General features: G+C 32.7%; 4 protein-coding genes across 5 annotated transcripts in view; 1 reads left to right on the top strand and 3 right to left on the bottom strand.

Moving 5' to 3' along the window:
- Positions 1–16,461, bottom strand: part of LOC123698106 (SET domain-containing protein SmydA-8) — a 542,384-nt gene that overhangs the window by 148,763 nt on the left and 377,160 nt on the right. The window lies entirely within an intron of this gene.
- The window catches only part of LOC123698111 (chromatin assembly factor 1 subunit A-A), a 57,256-nt gene that overhangs the window by 10,727 nt on the left and 30,068 nt on the right, over positions 1–16,461 (bottom strand). The gene's annotated exons all lie outside the window — the stretch shown is intronic.
- Positions 144–5,059, bottom strand: LOC123698101. The gene is made up of 2 exons (XM_045644696.1): positions 4,592–5,059; positions 144–2,010 (listed from the first exon to the last, which is right to left on the bottom strand). The coding sequence occupies exons 1-2, from the start codon at positions 4,606–4,608 to the stop codon at positions 288–290; spliced, it is 1,740 nt and encodes a 579-aa protein (XP_045500652.1). The 5' UTR covers positions 4,609–5,059; the 3' UTR covers positions 144–287.
- On the top strand, positions 5,796–16,299 carry LOC123698120 (lipase member I). 2 transcript variants are annotated; one of them, XM_045644717.1, is made up of 8 exons: positions 5,796–6,313; positions 8,099–8,198; positions 8,840–8,988; positions 9,858–9,924; positions 10,428–10,615; positions 11,105–11,323; positions 15,062–15,215; positions 15,998–16,294. In XM_045644717.1, exons 1-8 carry the CDS (start codon positions 6,268–6,270, stop codon positions 16,059–16,061), a joined length of 987 nt encoding a protein of 328 aa, XP_045500673.1. In that variant the 5' UTR covers positions 5,796–6,267; the 3' UTR covers positions 16,062–16,294. The 2 variants fall into 2 exon arrangements, with proteins under 2 accessions (XP_045500673.1, XP_045500674.1); XM_045644718.1 differs by lacking the exon at positions 15,062–15,215 and having other exon boundaries at positions 15,998–16,299.

Below are 16,461 nucleotides of genomic sequence, written 5' to 3'. Positions count from 1 at the left end.
GAGATAATATTTCTAATTGCAATGTTTTTTTACAATTTTGTGTAAAACTTTCTTTGCTATTGCAATATTATACAAAATACTTAGTACTCAGTGTAGGTACTCAAATTTCGACGGACCGAAGGACGTTTTTTAAAAAGACAAGATTTAATTTAAACGTCTTTAATATGTGCTCTCTACATCCAGAATGAAAACTTAAACTATAAACTTATCGTTAAACAAAAATGCAACGCTGCAATCTATGTTCTAAGAAATACAAAATGCATTAAGGCGATGCAGGGTGGCCGTAGTTATGCTGCGTTAACAAATACGATATCACATGCATGTACTGCGGGTTGCCCCGACATAACTCCTCCATCCTCAGTTTCAAGAAAATCTGAAGGATTTTCTTGAATACATATTTTTCTTAATTTAGACTTAATTACTACCACAATTACAATTATAATTACGATTAATACAAAAGTTATAATGTTAATCACTCCGACGGCACTATTCACTGTACTACTAAACTGGTTTTCACTATTTTCACTATTTTCAATTAAATGCCTAAGCATATTTATGTCAGTTAAATTTGCACCCTTCAGGTTAACAGGCTTCCTGTCGGTCGGGAAGTTCATCAAATTTGGTAATATAATTTTTGGTAAACTTGGGTATATAATATCAATTCCATTTACTTCATATTTCTTTAGTGTTATATCTCCGATTTTCACGTAACAGCCAGTCTCGTCTAACGTCAATAAATAGGTACCATGAAGGAATTCTTGGGTTACCTCGTTTTCACAGACCTTGGTAAGTACTGTTTCCACATTTACGTATAGTATCCATCTATTTGGCAGAACATTGTCGATTTTCACGTCATCTATGGAAATGGGAATCGGCTGACAACTGGAAACATTTGTAGATAGCCGCAAAAGATCAGCTAAACAATCGTCTTTATATAATGTTGATGTCAGTATTTCCGGGCATAGGAACCGGTCTTCATCTATTTCTTTGCATGGTTGTGAAAGTGGCATGGTTTTCAACCCCTTCACAAGGACATATGGGTATTTGGGTAGGATAAGGGAAGTCTGACCTTTTTCTTCGTTAAATATAGGTAAAGGTATTATTTTAAAATATGAATAAATGTCGTCAGTAATTAATGGAATAGTCATTACGAATTTTATTTGACTTTGTTTTACATAAGTTTGTACTTCTATTAATTGTTCAATTTTAAGAACATTATCTAAATTTACTGGAAATGGCAACTTAGAGCTAGTTTCAATGTTTTTTAATAAAAGTAATAATTCCTTAGTATCTACAACGGATTGGTGTAAAAGTTTAATTTTACTAAAAGCTACAGCAGTTTCTATTTCACTTAATCTAACGTAAAGAGACATAAAATTATGTAAGAATGCAGAATATGTATGTATAATTTCATTAGTCCTTTGATGTAAATTTGTGTCATTTAAAAGCGAATCAATTACATTTAGCTTATTCTGGATTGCAATGAAATTGTTATTAGATATTTCAGCTACATTTAATAACGAACCCACCATCTCAGTAACGATCGTCATCTTATGTATTATAGAGTCTTGTTTAGTCTTTAATTTTTCAATAGTGTTTTCAAATTGTATAGCATCTTCGTTGTCGAGGTTACCGGTGATAATTTTTATAACTGAACCAAGTGGATTTAATAAACCACGTTTAGATCTAGAAGACGGAATTAATTGTTCAAATTTATCAATAGTATAATTCATATGATAATCTGTTTGTAATTCTGTTGTAATAAAATCGGAACCTAACGCTTGTATATCAATACAACTATGAACCTGATTCCTAAATGATAGATAACTATTTATATTAAATTCTAAATCGTCATATATTAACTTTAAATCTAAAACCTTAATAACTCTCCATGTGTCATTGCTGACGACTGCATAGCCTTCACGGAGAGGTAGTATCCCGGGGTTCCGTTTAATCTGGTGCAGTTGAAGACCCTGGTTTTGGATCACGTGGATCGCCAAAATTAGTAACCTGTGGAGGACGCTTAATGTTTTTAATGGGAACTTCACGATTGTGTGTCGTTACTGGCACAATTTTTTTATGGATCGGTCCCATGACTATCGCTTTCTGATACCTAGCCTTATCTATAGCACGTCCCGTGTTAACTCCTTTAATGTAAACTGAATCTCCTATGTCTATGTTAAAATCATTTTCACCGCCATGCTTATCCTTAATAACCTGTGTCTTATGAACAATTTTGTCTGTAAGATATTTGTATAAAAATGTTGTACGTTTGTGGTGATCTTTTACAAATTGTTCAGTTAATTGTTTATTAAAATCTACAGCTTCATCTAGAATCAGTATGCCTTCCCTATCAAGATCGCGAGCTGAGTGAACCGTATCTGTATTTTCGCTATTATTGCTAGACGCGGTCAAGGTGCTTTCCGCGGTTATTGTACCGCTATCAGGTGACGGAATCGAATATGGGGACTTCGGGCGATTATTTTTAGTGATAGGCACTGTTCGGTCTAAATCAGACGAAATTGTAATCGGCGTCAGGAGTCGGTCACATTTTCCCGCCTGATCGTTACTAACTTTTTCATCGGTTAAGTGTTTTTGAAGATTTCGCTCCTTTTTATCTACATTAACTTTCATTGACACGTCAACTATTGCTGCTGGCATACGAACGCTTTCACGAAAAGTCTGAAAATCTAATATAGAGTCACCTTTCTGAAAGTTAGTTGGAATTGATACTCTAGTTTCTGATCGAGGCTCTAAGGTGATTTTTAACGGAGGGTTGTATATAATCGGTATTTTGGCGTTAAATGTTTCTAAAACTTGGTGCTTCATATCGATATTTGCATCTAGCGTCTTAAGTAAATCAGATCCGATTAATCCATCATACTTACTGTCTACATTGTATACATAAAATTTGTGGGAAAGTGAGCTTCTAAAAGTTTTTAATAACGGAATTACTATAACCTCATCATGAGTGCTTTGCGCATGTGTACTAACAACTGTAAATTGTTCATACTGTTTATGGTCTCTAAAATATTCTTCTGCTTTGGCCGGACTTATAAAGGAACGACTGCTACCTGTATCTATGAGAAACTTTGCTTTTATTTCGGGAACTATAATATGTGGTAATTTTAAGATGCTGTCGCAATAATTTAAATTTATTATTTCACTGTCTCGTTGGAGGCCGGTAACAGGAAATTCGTTATTGTCATTAAAATTGCTTTCAGTTACTTCCGGATCGGTAAATTCGTATAAATCGTTCGCGGCGTCTTCGTTATAATCTAATGTGGAGTTACCGTAATTTTCGTAATTTGGTTCATCGCAGTAATATAGATTATGAGTTACGTTTTGCCTCATAGGTGCCGTACGCATTGATACATCACTATTTAAGCCGGGGTTCGGTGCCTGAGCATGTTGTATGCCAAATTTAAAACGAGGTTGGTCTGTTTGTTGATTTGGGATTCCAAATTTATAACCGGAATTTTGAAAAGGTCGCAATTGGTGGTTATTATTAGATTGTATGCCAAATTTATAGCCTTGGGCTTGTGGTGTTTGCCTTAACTGTTGAATAAAATTTGGTCGAGGTGGTTGCATTAAATTTGGTCGAGGTTGTTGAGCGAAATTCGGTCTATAACCAATTGGCTGTTGAGGACTGCCGTATTTAAAGTTTTGATTTAAAGGCATCGTACTGAAATTAGGTTTTAATGAATTTTGGAAAGTGTTTTGAGTTATGGGTTTTGGCTTACTAATCTTTGCGTTATATTGTTGTATAAAATTTACTTCTTCTGTAACTACGCTAAGTGCATTTTCTAAGTTTGTACAACCCCTTAATCTAACAATCCGGATCATGTCCTCCGGGAGGTTGTACAGAAAAACATTTAACGCAGTATTATTGTATATGATCATCTTCGCGGCTTTAACTCCTTCATCCGTGAGGCGGTTTACTTTTGAAAATAGGGAGCTTTTAACATTTTGTATTCTGTGGCAAAACTGTATGTAACTTTCACCTTGTTTTATTTTTAACCCTTCTAATTCTAGTGCGATACATTCTTCCGATCGCGGGTCTCCGAAATGTTGGGTAAGTATTTCCTTTAATTCAGTCCATGAAGTTATATTTTGGTAATCACTAAGCAGTGAAGCTGCCTTACCGATAAGCCTACTCGTTATGGCATGATATACATATAAGTTTTGTGCGTTATTGTTCGCATCTTGGAATGATCTTATAATGTATTCGCTTTTATTGATAAATAGGTTTAACAGTTTTTCATCTCCATCAAATTTGGGGATGATACATAGTATTTCTCTTGGTATGAGTTTAATCTCTTCCATTTTAGTTTAATTAATTAGTTTTAGCGATTAAAACTCTAAATGTAATAAAGATAAAGTTTTAGCGATTAAAACTCTAAATATAATAAAGATAACACTATTTTTTACTAATAACTAACACTTAAAATTAAACACTAAAAATTACGACTTATCACGATAATTGCAACGAACAAAATCAAATAATCGTAATGATTAGGCCGACTATTTTGGGTCGGGGATTTCGTGAAAACAGGGAATGTGAAAAACAGGAGTGAAGAGGTTTACTCACAGACTGCTCGCTCCCATGTCCTTCACTTATGATCCTGGATGCTCGTCCTTGAGGTCACAGTACGCGTTTCACTTCAGCGATTGAGTTTTACGCGTACGCGTCGCGGGAGAATTATTTATTTGGTTCGAGGATACTCGTACAAGCACCGCACTATCACAGATCCTTTTATAGGCTATAGTGTTAGCTCGGCAGCAGGATATTATCGAGTATCCTACCGGCTGCGCCACTCAAATTTCGACGGACCGAAGGACGTTTTTTAAAAAGACAAGATTTAATTTAAACGTCTTTAATATGTGCTCTCTACATCCAGAATGAAAACTTAAACTATAAACTTATCGTTAAACAAAAATGCAACGCTGCAATCTATGTTCTAAGAAATACAAAATGCATTAAGGCGATGCAGGGTGGCCGTAGTTATGCTGCGTTAACAAATACGATATCACATGCATGTACTGCGGGTTGCCCCGACATAACTAGGTATTCGTCATTTAGCATTTTCGCGGCCATTGTTTTAATCACTTACCATTAATTAAATAAGCTTAGAGGCTGTGACCGACGTAATCATTTAAGCTATTGCCTTGAACCTTAATAGTTAATACTATTGAAATAAGTAGGTCAGACTAAATAATTGTAGTAATGGTGAATTGTATGAATCATAAACTATTAGGCTAGCATTATTTGATTCTAGGAATAAATTTGGTTTGAAATTATTTTGCCGTATTTCTGTTTAAAATTAAATTAGATTTTTGATATTTATGTAATCATAAGTTAAATTTTGCGGATAAAAACTACAAATTAATTCCAATTTCAAAAAAATATTTTGTATGTTTGTTTAAAAAACGTGAACAAAATATAAAACATACTTATTAAACCTTGAAGAGAATAAACCATTAATTATTACATATTATCAGATTTTGTTGTATTCTTTAAAAAAAACCGCTTCTATTTCACATTTTTGTTTTATCATAAAACATTGCAGATTATAATATTCATACAACAAACAGAAAAATTATGGCCCATTTGAACTTTAAAAATACGACAATGAGTGCAGGTGAACATTATGTAAATATCATATTATTCATAGCGTGTTTTATTCAATCATCTACCTACTTACTTACCTACTGAAATTGCTCAGGATATTTTTATAAAACTACCATAAAAACATAACAAAATGATTGCAAAACAGACATTGTTTCCGCAATTCCGTCTGATGGCGGCCGCAACTCGCAATCAATTTGACAGAGCCCAATTTCGACCAACCTTTACCTTTATCGCTAAGAAAAAATTTATAAGAACAATTGCATAATTTTCTATTGTGACGTTAAGTCAGCAGTTTGTAGGGTACCGTTGCGGCGATAGCATATTTTCATAGTACCTGTGCCTATATTTTATATTTCATAGTACCAGTGCTTATATTTTGTGAGTACCTACGTGTATATTCTGTGGCTTCGTGTAGTAGATTTTCTTCCCGCTTTTTTTATACACCAGTGAACACAAGTTGAGCTCGGTTAATCGAAATGCTCTCTAAAAGTTTTTAACGAGTGCCGAAGCATTGTGTGGTGTCCATTGTGTGAAAATCCAGCGGGTTCGTTAAAGAAAATGCAAACGTTTTCGTCGTGTTTTCTTTCCTATTTCCCGGTAAATTTATTAATCGAAGTGTAAATATTGGCGTCAACATGTTGATCAGTAACTCTATGTGCAAACTTATGTCCGTGTTTATTGGTGAGTCGTTTCAATTAATTAAAATTTTAATAGAAATGGAGATAGATTTGAAATGTCTCTAACCATTTATTTTTAAAATTATTTTACAATGTGTTCCTTAATACCTTAAAATACAACTTAATGTATCGTAGTCATCATATTATTACGAAGCTTTTTAAGAAAAAGTTTAATGCATTTGGAAATACATACCTTCATGTTTAGTTTTACTTTAGGGACATAACTTCATTGAAAAAAATTGAAAGTTATGAAGAACTTAAAATAATGATATAACAGAGGTCATCATGTTATTATCATTATTAATAAAACTGTGAGCTTCCGTGCTCCGTTCCAAAAAAAAATGGCACTTTAGATAAAACGTGATATAGAGCCCTAACCGTATGGCGTTATTTCTTCAAAACAAACCCTTGCATAACGCTCTCCTTTTTTATCTATACTTAATATTATAAAGCTGAAGAGTTTGTTTGTTTGTTTGAACGCGCTAATCTCAAGAACTGGTCCGATTTGAAAAAATATTTCGGTGTTAGATAGCCCTGCATTTATCGAGGAAGGCTATAAGCTATATAATATCATCACCAACAGGAGAGGAGCCACGCGGGTGAAACCGCGGAGCGCAGCTAGTCAAGACATAATATTATACACATTGTATGTTGTAATTTTGTAGTTAAATGTGGTAACTATCAAATTTATTTTATTTTATACAATAAATAAATTGAATAGGTGATAAAGTAAACGATAATAACTTACGGATATTTGTCAATTGGAATGTACTATTGTTTATTGAAATAAGTTAATCTCACAAATCAACGGCTGGTGAAAGTCCAATCAAAATCACTACAGCTGTTTCGGGGATTGGTGAGAAGAAGGAAAAGATCTGAAAATAAACTAAAGACAGGACCAGGGCCATTTAAGCTATGATATGATGCTAATTAAAAGTGCTGTTTTTATAATACTGAATTGTGTAAGCATTTCAATATTATATTTAGAATCGAATCGAATCAAATCCTAATAGAAAAAAAAATAGTTGCAAAATATTTTTTTAATATTAAAAGATTGTACAACAGTCAACATGATCATAATGTTGCTATTAATTGTTTGGAATTTAATTAGGTATCGTGTAATCGGCAATTATTTTCTAGTATTGTCATTTATTGTAATGCTACACCATTTGTTGCACTAAAATGGTAATGACTAGTTTTTTATATAATAAATATTATTAACTGCTGTATTATGCAAAAAACTATTAATAGTCATCGAAAATTTAAATATTTATCAATGATGAAAATTGAATATATCCCCGTGTGTAAACCCATAAACTAAATGACAATATTGTTAGTTCAATAGTAAGGTCGAGATCAAATAGGCTTTTATTGTAACCTTAACATGCAATGGAAGTCAAGCGTAATCTGATACCGCGCGTGGATATGGCATTGAAAATACTACACAATATGTTGGGAAAAACGTTAATAGGATTTAGATTTTAGGGCAACCACAGAGGGCAACATTGCTTTATATTTGAGCAAAATTCGGAAATCCGGATCGGTATTTTTCTAGTAAGTATATTATGTAAAATACCTCCTTAATAGCTTTCGCAAAACCTGGCTGAAAAAGAAAAAAAATATTCGGATGTTTTTTTTCGTATTAAGGCGGGAAGGGCATTCGATATTTAAAACTTTGCTACACTCGACTCGTGAATTTAGTTTATTCATGCGCCAATATTTTTTATAGTAGGTACGAGTAAAACGTGACAAAATGCAAGTGAATTGAAAAATATGTTTATAATTTCAGGCGCAGTGCAGGTATGTTTCATGCCAGCGCCCATTGGGGATTGCACAGACTGCTGTCCTAGAAATGACCGCAATGATATAAAATACAGGCTTTTTACTAGGTAAACAATATACCTACTTACTTAAGTACTTACTTTTATACATTTTTTATAGACTAAGAAAGGTTGTTAACTGTTTTATTACATTATTTAGAGAAGTTTTTCCAGCGCTTTATATTCATAGAGGATGTGTATATTATTTTCTAAACGTTATACAAGAAAGTCCGAATAAATCTGTGCATGGATTCAAAGTTCTCACAATCTGTTCTGCAAAGTCATGTGAAGGACACTGCATCATTCATCACAATAACTCAAAGCCTTCGCTACACATAATGCGAACCATTTGTATTCAATTTGTATTGTGATTTATACAAAGGTTACATTCTTTTTACAGTTTATGATAATGAAACCTTACAATAAAATTGTTATGTAGTTTGTTGTATTATGATGATTGCTGGTAGATAATATGAAAGAATCATGATTATGTGCCTATGAAATTGATATTTTGTAAACGATAGTGTAGATTGCTTAAATTCCATTACAATTTGATACTAAGCTAAAAAATAATAAATAGGTACTTGTAAAGTTGTAACAATAAAATAGGCTACTTAGTACCTACTTACTGTAGTATTGTAAGACGTAACTTCTAATTTAATATTTTTGTGGATGAATAGAATATATGTTTTAATTAATTTACTTTTTAGGCCATATTTGCACACACCAGAACTAATCAAAATAGACGATAGTAATTCAATATTACGTACGAGATACAACACAAGTTATCCCACTGTTATTTATTTATTTGGATTTTCCGAAGCTCCCACTGGTGTTAGTACTGTGACTCTAAAGAATGGTAAGTCGGTATTATTATCTTTAATTAGATTTAAAATATAGGTAGGTATGTATATCGAAAAGCGAAAGAACATACACCTATAAAAATCGTCCTTCACAATAAAGAAAATTAGCAAATGTGTGTGCTATATTATAATACTTTAGTAAATAAATAATAGAAACAAGAATGTACCTAATAGCGTCTACTTAAGTTCATTATGTACGGTGAACCAAAACATTTCTTGGTTCCATCTAAAGTTAATTCTTGCTCAGCCTCAGCTTCACTCTTTAGCTAAAGAGTGCTTAATATAAATTGATCTTCAAATACTGAAGAGACATAACAAGCAAACATCGAGCTATCAAGATGTTTCTAATAAAATACTTCCCAACTAAAAAAAGAAATATTAAAATGGATTACTTTGCAAAGTCTAAATAGAAAAAAGTGAAATAAAAGGTCACATCGCCTGCAGCTATCCGTGGTAATGACGTCATCACTTCCGACACAATTTTTATGTGACATTTTCTGGATGCGTTTTTATTCTAGCAGGAATATGAATACAATGAATGTTACATTTCAATATTATATTTTAAAAAATATTTTGCATCCCTAGTAATTGCACAACTAAGTAGTAAGTTATTTATTTAGTGAAAATGTATCTTAAGTCATCAAAATGTATCATCAGTCTCTTCCATTAATTTTAGTATGTAATGTTATTAACACGTTATTATTAATCGAACTATATTAAGCATCATTTGTATAATGTAGATATACCTACTACCTAGATAGTAACCATAGTCCATATCCTAAAACTAATCTAAATCCCAACAACTATTCGCTAGAAGCTATTTGTATTTTATATTTATAGAAAACTTATTTTTTTTTCTTTTTAGCATTTTTAAGCACTGGCAACTACAATTTTATAAGCGTGGACTGGTCCCGTCTTGTCGCATTTCCTTGGTAAGTTTCGAAGATAATAGTTTACTACTTAAATTAGTTTGAATAAAAAACCATAATTACAGTTCAATCTTACATAATCACTTTATTGTCTAAGAATTGTTTATATATTTTGGAGCATTATATCTAGGTGTACACATTTATCAAAACTTGTCAGTTGTGTAGTAGTTTTATAACACTTTACGAGGATTTTTTAAGCGCTTCTAAGCTTTTTATAAAGATGTAGATATCAATTAGTATCTACATTACTATAGTTATAAATAGGTTACTATTTTAAAATTACAATAAATATATTATTAATATTATTTTTACAATTATAAGTGCCGAAATGTCACGTATTCGATAAGTTTCCCGAATCCCAATACCTTTGTTCATAACGAATGTTTTGTGAACCTTTATGAAAGTTCTATGAAATTATACGTTTATCGTGTAGACTAATGGTATTAAATCGTTGTCTAGCTCTAGTATTTTGTACCTTATTCATAGGTAATAGAGTACATTTTCAGGTACGTATCGGCAGTTGAAAATACAAGGTATGTGGCAACTAGGCTTGCTGATTTCGTCCAATATCTGGAGTCTCATGGAACTCCATCTAGTACTATACATATTATAGGATTCTCTTTAGGCGCTGAAGCGGCTGGGTTTACGGGGAAAGAATTGAAGCAAAGAGGATTAATGCTGGGGAGGATTACTGGTACGTATAAAATTGTAGAAAAAGTAATTGAGGTTTATTGTTCATAAATAGGCGTGAAATTTAAATAATTTATATTGATTTAGCTTAAAAGCTCAGTTCAGCAATGATTTATAATTTGGAGAACAATATAATTGTGGTAACACGCATCAGTAATTACGATATTCAAACCCATAATTCAAAACAAACTGGAAATTGAATAATATTCGTTTTACCAAATTATGAAAAGTTAACTAAGGTTTATAGGTACTATAACTTTTTGCTTTAAATAATAATAATTAACTTAATGCGAATTGAATAAATAAAATACGCCTTGTATTGTAATTGTTCTAGTATCTTTATTTATTTAATTTTAATTAACTTGACCACCTTACATTACTTTATCTGTGATATTTCATTTTTCAGTTATTTAAATTGCAATATAGATATTAATTAATAAAATTTTCCTTATACTAAATGTTTTAGTGTCCATAATTTGTTTTATTTATTCAGGTCTAGACCCAGCCTACCCCGGCTATAGTCTATACGACACCGAGGGCCACCTTACCAAAGATGATGCAACATTCGTAGACGTGATACACACTAACCCGGGAGTCTTTGGTTTTCCACAAGCGATCGGTCATGTGGACTTTTATCCTAACCCTGGGGAATGGATACAACCGGGGTGCTGGTTTGACGAGCTTATTAGGAACAGGCAGTTTAATTTTGTTTGTGAGTTTTATGTGCTTTTAACTTACTTTTGTGATAAATGTGAAAGTTTTTTTAGGTGGATTTAGTGTCCTTTTTTTTCTTTTTGGCTTTTTCTCTTTCACACGATTTTGTTGATACATGACAGTGATGTAGATTATTATGTATCAGAATAACCTGTATGCTATAAAAATATTTTCTATTGGCTTTGGATTATATCGCGGGCACTGCTAGTATAGGATATTTCAAAATTGGATAAATTTTCTAGCTGTACCTAAAATAAAGTGGTGAAAAGACCGTGTTCCCTGAATTTTCAAATATTGGATCGAAAATGCAGACGATTTTCCAATGATAATTCATGTTCATAGAAGTGAATGAAGCAGCGAAATACTGCATCAATTATTATTAATTCTAGAAAGCAATTCAAGAAATTCTAATTAAGAATGTCGTTATACTTATTCTAATGAAGATATGGAATATGTATAAATTTATATTTTTTTCAACTTCAAATTTTATATATCATGATTAAAATTTTAAAATAAACAAATGTTCCACACAAACAGCGTTTTTAACCTCTGCTCTAATGAATACATGATTGCAACTCTTAAAACAAGAACTGTTACATAATGCAAAGGCACTGCGACAACCCTAATAATACTTTTTTATCTGGCCGTGTCCCAAATTAAGTAGAATCCGAGCTTTAAGGGTTATCAAAAGACGTAAAAAATGTACAAAGCGTTGGCCTTCATTGTCGGAACGGAACAATGAATTTGCGACCCTTTCGGGAGCGATCGATGTTGTGACGTCACGGATGCTGCAGAGGGTTGGGGGGTAATTACGACCGCGGTTACACTGAACGTTATTATGAGATTGCGGTGCGCTTTCATTGTTTTTAATTAATTAGTAATCACGTTAATTAGCTCATTCGGTAGCCATGTTTTGCTGCAGTTTGTTTTTTGTTTTGGAAATACTCAAAGGTTTAAAATATGGAGTATGCAGCATTCATCGCTTTTAAAAGCACTCGTATAGATACGAAGTGTTTGCGTTGGTTTTTAACTAATTAATTCATTAAAAACCTCACTATTTTCCATATTCAACAAGAAACAAAGTTTGTGTTACGGAAAGTAACAACACATAAACATAATCACATTTTCTATGTTGCCATACTTGAGTCAATTAGAATTCACCCAATTACCTGATACTGGCTTGGTGTGAACAATTTGATTTACCGCGAACCTAATTTCGAAAGGTGAAGGCTTGAACAAGAAATTGGTTTCATTAGCTTCTCGCTGAAGTGGAGAGCGAACACCTATCGCAGTAATGTAGGGTTGGCATGATAATTATTATAAATTAAGTATAATATTTGTACCTAGTACTCATAATTGAATCTATGAACAAAACTTTTACTTGTTTTAATCACACTTTTAGCTTCTATCGCGGGCCTTGAGCGCGGGGACCGAATCCAGAAATTCCGTAACGAAAAGACCTCACGCTCCCCACTCCGACGGGCGGAGGTGTGGCTTGAAGGCATGCTATGCAATAGCTTTACCGCGGCAGTCCCCGAGTGCCACACGTCTTTTTTTGTTATTTTACGTTGAAATCCTATCCTATTATTTATACATACATATTACATGAGGAGATGTACCCAATATTATATCATTGAGAAACAGTTTCAATGCCATATTAAGAATTTAGTTATAATATTGGGAATATTATAATCAAATGTGATCTTTATTAAGCTTGGTAGATTCATATTTTTAATGTATCAAAATATACCTCACTGGAAAGACATAAATAAGGTTATTAAATAAAAAATTCATGGGGTGAACCGTGAAACCCTCGTACCGCGATCCTGTCATATCCGATTTCAATCTTATCAGGCCCTGAGATTGAAGTAATAAAGCTTCCTATGATTAAACATAGCTGTTTATTTTCCGCGATAATACTAATAAAACACTCTTTATACGAATAATCATTCAAATAATCCGATGTATGATCCATTATTTAAATTTAAGTTTGAGTAAGTCTAATTTTATTTAATTCTCATGAACAGGTTACTTGTTTTCGCCCACGCCAGCGCTGCATATAAGACTAGGGAAGCGTGTTTCATACTGATTATCATATTTTCAGCTTTGCAGGGATTAAAATATTAAAACTAGGTACGTGAGAAGAGCTAATGCACTAATAAATCTGCTAGGGAAACATTTGCACGTTTTATGTAAAGTTTATTATATAATTTAAATATATTTTAGTGTACAAATTTTACTATAATATTAATTTGAATATGATATACACTATTTAGATAAACTATCTATTTATTAGAAATTAATAGCATGATTTTTCGAAAGATTTAAATCATGTTTAAATTACGTTTCTTTATTTAAAATTTCTTGTTTACTCAAATGTAGTCACGTATACATAATTCTCAACAAGTCAACAACTTTAAAATCTTTCTAAAACCTTTTTATTTTTAAATAAACCGAACTAATTTGTGCGTGTGTATTTATCTCAAGAGTAGGTAGTATTTTACCATCAGACTCTCAATGACATATTTCAGTACCAAAAAAACAAACACCGAAATCCAATAACAGCAGAAGCAGGCCTCTATTACGTCACGTGTTTGGACATGAAATGCAGGTCCCCTCACTTGGCCCGTTTCCAAAAATTGATCGTCCAAATGTCAATATCGTATTGGGTTATCCGGACTGATAAAGTAGGGCTTTAACTCATAGCTTTGTAAACGAATGGCCCTCATGGGGCTAGGGGCGGAAATTGAAGACCTTTAGCTGTGTTTTGGTAGATTCTGATCATAATTTTTGAATGATAGTAATGTAGGTTATAAATTATAATATAATATGTATGTCAGCTAGAAAGGACAACGTAGCATTTAGTAAAAGTAACCTGCTGCATTTTGTTCGTTAAACAGTTTACTATGTTTATTGTTTAATAATTAAATCACAGCAGTTTGTACTGTAATTTCTGTGTATTCTTTATAATTTACTAGCTGCGCCCCGCGGTTTTACCCGCATGGTTCCACTCCTATTGGTCTTAGCGTGATGATATTTAGCCTATAGCGTTCCTCGATAAATGGGCTATCTAACACTGAAATAATTTTTCAAATCGTACCAGTAGGTAGTTCCCGAGATTAGCGCGTTCAAACAAACAAACTCTTCAGCTTTATAATATTAGTATAGATTGTGTAAACTGTACCTAATGTATTTCAAATATTTGCAAATGTAATAGATGGTTATCAAACACTGTTTCTGAGATTGTTTTTAAAACTATCCAATGCAATGCTCCCCTTATTTCCGCTTCGATTCACACGGGAAATAGGTTAGTTTCAGAGATAAAGTAGTTTTGTATCTACTCTTTTATTTAGTCTGGATACAAACATGATATGGTCCGAGCTTTTGTGAACTTGTTATACTTTAAGATAAGTTCCACTTCGTTTTCCTTTCGATATGAAGAGAGTAGTAATATAAATATTATTAATGGTTCCATTTAGTATACTTAAATAATAATTTATTTTAGTCGTAGATAATACCATTCTAACAACACTTAAGTAATTCTTTCGAATATTCTACAAGGCAAATCTTTTAATTCAAAGCCAATTTAATTATTTTCATACTCGTAATTAGCCTAGATTAGGACACAACGTACAGTCAGTACTAATGCATTTTGGCTACGTTGTTCAAATATTACGAAAAAGTCTTATAGATAATATGTTAACATAAGCTATAAAAACACAATCAATTTCCGCAGATGGTTGCAGCCACAACCGTGCGTGGCGGCTTTTCGCGGAATCCTTACACAATCCCTGGGGATTCCCCGCAACCGTTTGTAACGAGTGGAGGAATGATTCCTCCTCTTGTGGGTTTACTATTGATGGCTATATGGGATACCAGGCGCAGCCGTCGTGAGTAGTAGTTGTTTATGCTTTTAAGATTAGACTGAAAGTGGAATGATAAGCTTTTGCTGGGTATATTGGTTGTAGATAATGCTGTACGATCCAAGGTAGGTTGTTCAATATAACCTGTCTTTTGATCTTACACATAGAAACATCTATTGTGTAGTCTTTAAATTTTAATTACATTTCAAATTTAATTTAATATCTATCTGTTTCTTTAGAACTTCCTACAATAATTAATGTAATTCTTTATTCTTGTCTGCTGTTCTAAATTATAATTTCAGGTATCCAGAGAATCGTATCATTTCATTTCGTTTGTCTTTCATTGTTACTGTTACCTACGTTAGCGTTATGAGTATTGAATAAATAATTACTGCGTTCTATTATCACATAACGTTGATTGCTCACACTGATTGCATTTGTAGACAGACCCATAACACTGGCTAGGTCAATATTTGCGGTCGCTTTACGACCACGCATAAAGCACGTACGGATCATGAATTCACTTGTCTCGATAATAAAACTGACTTAGGGTTGCAAGTAAATGTTTAGTTACAATAGGATTTGTTTTACTTTTGTTTCAGTTTGAAATTTCCTCTTGGATAAATACATTTTACATTTAAATGCTCTGTTATAATTGTAGCCGGCAGTGAAACGCTTTCGGCAAAATGTTCGAAATATTGAGCTAAATAATTATGGGCATTGTTATTTAAATCCATTGTGCAGTGCTTTATTTTAAAATGTTTCGTAGTTGTGCGCATAATGAAATGAATATTTTTTTTATGTTTCAGGTCTTTTGGAAAACTTTACCTAGCAACAAATACGCGTCCACCTTTTGCAAGAAACGGTCCATAATATTCTGGATCTGTCAAGATTCATCGAACATGAAAGTCGAATGCTTCTTATTCAAGATGGTGTTGTTGATAAAGTGAACTAAACAGTAAGAACTTTTCAAAATGTTGTGTAAAAATGGTCAGTAACAATTTTGGCTACATTGTTGAAGTTGTATTTTTATATTCATGTTACATTTCGTTTTCATTAATTCATTCCATCGGAAAAAATGCATCGCATATTACATCACATATAAATAATTTCGCATATCCTGTGCGTATCCTTTGTATAACGATCAAATATAATAAAAAGGTACGTATTACCTACTAGGTACTGTCTGCATTGTGTGAAAAGTGAAAACGACTTAGGAGATTAAATTATCATGGCTAATGTGTAGCAATGTACTGTAATGGGAATAGTCATT

This window comes from Colias croceus, chromosome 15, assembly GCF_905220415.1.
Source record: "Colias croceus chromosome 15, ilColCroc2.1".
NCBI classification, from domain to species: Eukaryota; Metazoa; Arthropoda; class Insecta; order Lepidoptera; family Pieridae; genus Colias; species Colias croceus.
This window is presented reverse-complemented; position numbering and strand designations above follow the sequence as displayed.

Excerpts from the sequence above, each read along its gene's own strand:
- LOC123698120 (XM_045644717.1), top strand. The coding sequence starts at position 6,268 with ATGTTGATCAGTAACTCTATGTGCAAACTTATGTCCGTGTTTATTG. Across the intron at positions 9,925-10,427 it reads CGTCTTGTCGCATTTCCTTG|GTACGTATCGGCAGTTGAAA; the intron begins GTAAGTTTCGAA and ends GTACATTTTCAG. Across the intron at positions 11,324-15,061 it reads CAGGCAGTTTAATTTTGTTT|ATGGTTGCAGCCACAACCGT; the intron begins GTGAGTTTTATG and ends CAATTTCCGCAG.